Source organism: Poecilia latipinna, unplaced genomic scaffold (genome assembly GCF_001443285.1).
Source record: "Poecilia latipinna isolate Pla-1442-1.1 unplaced genomic scaffold, P_latipinna-1.0 Scaffold2, whole genome shotgun sequence".
Classification (NCBI taxonomy): Eukaryota; Metazoa; Chordata; class Actinopteri; order Cyprinodontiformes; family Poeciliidae; genus Poecilia; species Poecilia latipinna.
The window spans coordinates 730560-736392 of record NW_015112618.1 but is presented as its reverse complement, the minus strand read 5'-3'; the positions used below and the strand labels follow the sequence as shown (position 1 = coordinate 736392).

At 39.8% G+C, this 5833-nt stretch overlaps 1 protein-coding gene across 2 annotated transcripts in view; it reads right to left on the bottom strand.

Moving 5' to 3' along the window:
* The window catches only part of pfn2b (profilin 2b), an 11561-nt gene extending 9770 nt beyond the window's left edge, over window positions 1–1791 (bottom strand). For both annotated transcript variants that reach the window (XM_015041602.1, XM_015041680.1), the window contains exon 1: window positions 1632–1791. In XM_015041602.1, coding sequence (XP_014897088.1) covers window positions 1632–1760 — 129 coding nt within the window. In that variant the 5' untranslated portion in view covers window positions 1761–1791. The remainder of the gene's footprint in view (window positions 1–1631) is intronic.
* Between the last annotated feature and the right edge of the window lie 4042 nt (window positions 1792–5833).

The following is a 5833-nucleotide window of genomic DNA, read 5'->3' as shown; positions in this document are numbered from 1 at the left end:
TAAGTTTGGTGCTCACTGGCATCTTGCTTTGAGTCTGAGAGGCTTTTCCTCCATCAAACATGCCACTTATTTTGTAGAAATATTGATGTTAATAAAACTTTCTCCAAAATAATAACCTTTTTCAATCTTTATAGCTCCACTGTTGAAAATGAGAAGCCAACATTCACAAATGACATTGAAATAAATTCCAGTCCAACATTTGGTTTGAGGTGATTCCTCTGGAACCTGTTGGAGGAAAAATATCCCAACTTCACAAGATGTGGCTTAAACCTAACAGAGCTCCGTGGTTCCTCCTATCAGTCTGAAATTTCTCATATTGAGGTAATCAAACCAAAGTTCAGATCTACCATAACTGACTGCCATCTGCTGGCCTCAGGTTCTTTGTGTCATGAGGTAGATCTCAGCCGCTGGTGATAGAAAAAGTAGATCTTGGTCTCAAAAAGTGTGGGCACCCCTGCTCCACCATAATGTTCGAAAGATCCATCTTTACGAGTACAGAAAAAAAAGCTAAGCTCAAACCGTGGTATGTCAGGTTTCCATAGTGTCAAACATTAATATATTTTTCTGATTATGATCTACAGAGACGAGAAAATTGCATTTTAGATCGAAGGGGTGGACACTCCCAGTAGCTTTAGCTAAAGGCGGAAAACACGTTCATGTATTGTAGCATGGCTCAGCATTTTATAGCGTTACACAAGGCACATCAAAGCGTTAACAATATCGTTATAATCCCTATACAACATCATGAAATCCCGTAATATTATAATTACATTTTTATACAAAATGGTGGCTCGAGAAAAACGCGAAGGACAACCGACAAGGATTTTAAACCCACAGCTGCAATCGAATGATAATGGAAAAAAAGAAAAACATATTTAAAACTGACATCAGTTCAACAAAGATTCTGGTGTCAAGACACCAAGATCCAACATAAATGTCAAGACATTTTCTAACAGAAAATAAACGGACAAGAAACTGAATGTGTATCCGCCATTTTGGAGAAAAGGGGCGGTAGTGAGATTCACAGAAGCCGAACAGGAAAAAAAAGACCAACGGTTGCTAGCTCGTAGCATTAGCTTCCAACGGTTTTCCATTGAGGATGACCACCCCCATTTGAGCTAAGCCGTTAGCTTGATTAGCGATACCGACATACAGCTTTCCTCAGGTTGAATTCTCAGCAACAGGGGTTTAATTGTACAATAAATTTTAGCTAAGCTAGTATTAAGATTTTAAATTATTTATGGGTAACATTTAACACACACACCGACAACTTAATGTTCAAAACAAATGACCGGCATGAGAAGCAAACATGGCTAACCCCGTTAGCTACAGTTTTCCGAACACTTGGGTCATCTCCGATAACCGTAGTGGGCATGTACAAGGACAGCTCGGGAAATTGAAACGCCTTTCGGGTTAAAACATAAAACGAATACCTGAATAGTGACGAAAGATTAAAAAGCAAGTATGCACGCTAGTTCGTGTACATCTCGTGGTGGACCACTGCATACCATGTGTACCGCACTCATTCAACAAGGCCAGGCTATGCAGATAAACGTTTTTTGTTTTTTTTAAATCAACTGCGTATTTTACAGCTTTCTAATCTACATACAGGACACAGAGAGCACACTAACCGTAATTTTGCCAAAGGCTCCGCCAGCAAACGATGCCCAGACGTATTTGGCGTCTGTATAGCCCGCAATGGCCGCGTCCTGGCAGCTGCCATCAGCCATCAGGTTGTCCACGTAGCTTTGCCAGGACATGTTATTGATATTAGTTCTAGGATGGGGAATAAAGCACGGTAAGTGAAAATAAATCACGGTCGTCTCTCCAACGAAGAAGCAGTATTTTTTTGATGGTTAACGGGCATCCAGCAACCTAAACCCCCGGCTCTGTCACGTCCCGGCTTTCTTCTCGTCTAGGCAACGAAGAGCAGCCGCTGCGACCAGACACAGACTTGGGTGTAGCCCTTACTAAATCACTCCGCCAGGCGTTCTTCGCCCTACGCCTTCCGTGCATGACGTACTGCGCCGCGGATGAATACAATAACAATTTAGTTTTCCCTAAGATAGGGGTGTCTATTTTCTTGGAATTGAGTAGAATTTGGACTGTAAATTACAAAACATAAATATTACAAATATTTTTAAAGATAAATTTTAAGTAACCTAATTGTCCAAGTCTTACTAAACATAACCTTCCCTATTATTTACAATAACCTGTTTCAATGCAGAGTGCAGCCTTTATTGTAATGTTAAAAACAAGCACAAAAGCACAATTTATAAGTTAAGCTTAGTCTTTGAGCAGAGGAGAGGTTACCAACATCTTACAATGCTCCTGAAAATAGCATTACGTGTGCTACGTAACGCTGTGGCTTACAAAAGTATTCATACCCTTTATTCCATATCTTGTCACATTACAACCACAAACATAAATATATTTAACTGGAATTTAATGTGAAAGGCCAAACACAAAGTGGTATAAAATTGTGAAGAAGAAAGAAATCTATACATGATTCAAAACATTTTTTTACAAATAAAAAATAAAAGTGTGGTGTGCAAAAATATTCCACCTCCCTAAGTCAAGGTTTTGTGAGACTACCTTTAGGTGAAATTACAGCTGCAAATCTTTTAGGGTATGTCTCTACCAGCTTTGCACATTTAGTGACTGAAATTTTGTACTATTCTTTTTTGCTAAACAGCCCAAGCTCAGTCAAATTAGATGGAGAGTGTTTGTGAACAGCAGTTTTCAGATCTGACCACAGATTCTTGATTGAGTTTAGGTCTGGACTTGGACTTGGCCATTGTAATACATGAACATGTTTTGTTTTAAGCCATTCTATTGTAGCCCTGGCTTTATGTTTAGGGTTGTTGTCCTGCTGGAAGGTGAACCTCCATCTCAGTTTCAAGTTTTTTCAGACTCCAACAGGTTCTTGTTCGAACAAGAACCTGTTGGAACAAGGTTCTTGTTGGAACAACAAGAACCTTATATTTGGCTCCGTCCATCTTGTATTTGGCTCCTGTATTTGGCTCCGTCCATCTTCCCATCAACTCTGACCTTCTTCCGTGTCTCAGAGCATGATGCTGCCACCACCATATTTGACAGTGAGGATGGTGTGGTCAGAGTGACGTACAGTATTAGTTCTCCGCCAAGCATTTCGTTCAAAAAGTTCAATTTTGGTCTCGTCTGACCAAAGTGCTTTTTTCACGTTTGCTGCGTCTAACATGGCTTCTGGCAAACTACAAATGTTAATTCTTAAGCTTTTCTTTTAACAAAGGCTTTCCTCTTGCCACTCTTCCATAAAGACTGCATTTGTACAATACAGGACTAATAGTTGTCCTGTGGACAGATTCCCCCACTTTAGGTGTGGATTTCTGCATTCAATCCAGCATCTCCATGGGCTTGTTGGTTGCATGACCATTGCTCTCAGACTGTAAGTTTAGGTGGACAGTCTTGTTTTGGTAGGTTTACAGTTGTGGCTTACTATTTCCATTTCCAGATAATAGATAGATCATCATCTTCTACGCCTTCTGGTTCTCCCATAAGTTTCCCTGGATTTTGGTTTTTATATTTTTTTATGTTATTCAGTAAAGCGTTTAATTTTTCAACAGATTTATTTGGAAGATAAGCAGCCTCCTTTCTGTATTAGGGTTCCGCTTCACACTGTTCTGTAGCAGTTTTGGCACATTACAGGTTTAAACCATTGGGCTACAAGACTAGTCATCTAGAACACAGAACTGATTGGATTCACAACCTGTTTATGCAGAACCCCATGGGAAAATCCATTTTTTGTTTTTCCAGGCACTCGTGGGCGTGGCATTTATAAATGTCAAGTCAAGTTTATTTGTATAGCATATATCAGCAAGAAAGCATTTCAAAGTGCTTTACATCACAAAAACATTATACAGTCATCAATTATGAAACTAGAAATAAGCATTGCATTTTGACAAATGTCATTTTTAAAATCCTCAAGCAAATACACATCAAATGTGACATCAATATTTCGGTTACTGCTACTCAAAAGCAACTTTAAAGAGGTAGGGTTTAAACCTTGATTTAAAGGAACTCAGTGTTTCAGCTGTTTTGCAGGTTTCTCTACGTTTGTTCCAGATTTGTGGTGCATAAAAGCTGAATGCTGCTTCTCCATACTGGGGATGCAGAGCAGATCAAACCACTCCGGTTTGGAAGGTTGATACAACAATAATATCTTTAAAACACATCAATATCTTCTATGACAGACTGGCGACCTGTCCAGGGTGAACCCCGCCTCTCGCCCGGAACGTTAGCTGGAGATAGGCACCAGCAACCCTCCTGACCCCACTAAGGGACAAGGGTGTAAAGAAAATGGATGGATGGATGGACATCAATATCTTTATTCTATTTTGGTGCTAGACTCTTCAGTGATTTATGAAAAAATAAAAGTATTAAGTATTTAAGTATGTTCACTTAGCCAGGAACCAGTGAAAGGACTTTAAAACGGGCGTAATGTGCTCTGTCTTTCTGGTTTTAGTGAGAACACGACCAGAAGCGTTCTTGAAAAGCTGCTACACAGAAGCTGTAGGTATATGCCATACATTGGAAAACTATACCTTCCTCTTGATTTTCCCCCCTTTATTTTGTGACATTACAACAACAACAAACTTATCATAGGTACTGTATATGTATGCAATAAGGTCTTAGGAGTTGAACAATGCACACGTGCACAACTCTTCAACAGTCAGATCATCAGGAAAACTAGTGTCATTATTGCTGACAGCTCTCACCTTTTACACACCGAGTTCCGGTTTCTTCCTCATGGTCAGACTTCTGTTCTCTGTATGAAAAGAACAGGTAGAAATACTCTTTCATCCCTACAGCAACTACTCTTTCTTTCGTGCAGGACAAGGGAGGAGGAGTTGCATTTGATTACTGGGATTGATTGGCTAATTTCTATTTTTTATTTATTCCATATCCAGTATATTTACTGATGTTAGTAGTATCAGTTGATGATGACATAGATTGCTGGTATTCTCCCAATCAAATATGAACTTATATTTGGTGTTGCTCTGGCCTCACTTTTTAAACTTTGAATGTATGTCTATTACATAAAAATATACTGAACTAAAGTTGAACTAATTCTTGGGGACTTTTATGTGAACTGTCTAGGCAAAGCAGATCATGATTGTGAAGCAGATCAAATGATGTAAGTACTTGATCCACTTCAAAGCTTCACACATACAGAGTTTGGAGTCTTTGCCCATTCCTCTTTCATATCAACCCAAGCTCAGCCAAGTTGGATGTAGCATGTCTATGAACGGCAAATCTTTCCTCAGTTGGACTTTGACTGGGCCACATAAATATGAGTTTACATGGGTTTGAAACAATTCCATTCTTGCTCTGACTGGATTCTTAAAGTTCCAGTCTGATCGAACCACCTCACCTTCCTCTACATCAGTGGGACCCAACTCCAGTCCTCACCATCCTGCAACGTCTAGATGAATCCCTGCGCAAGCACACCGGAATCAAATGAACAGCTTGTTACCAGGCCTCTGCAGAGCTGAATGAGTGAATCTTCATGAGGGAATTCGATTCACATTTGTTAGAGCTGTGATGCAAAAGTTTCAGGATAGTAACTCTTTAGTACTGGACTTGGGCACTCTTACTCCACACTTTTGCTGTGTCCCAACATGGCATGTGGTGAATGGCTTTCTTTCAACAATCCCTTTCTTGTACATCTTCCAAGGAGTGCACAGCTTTTAGCTCTCCTTTAAATACATTGGGTGTTTGCTTTTCCTCCTAATAACACTTTCCTTGATAGACCTCCTTAGGTCAGGTGGACAGCCATGTCTTGGTATTTGTA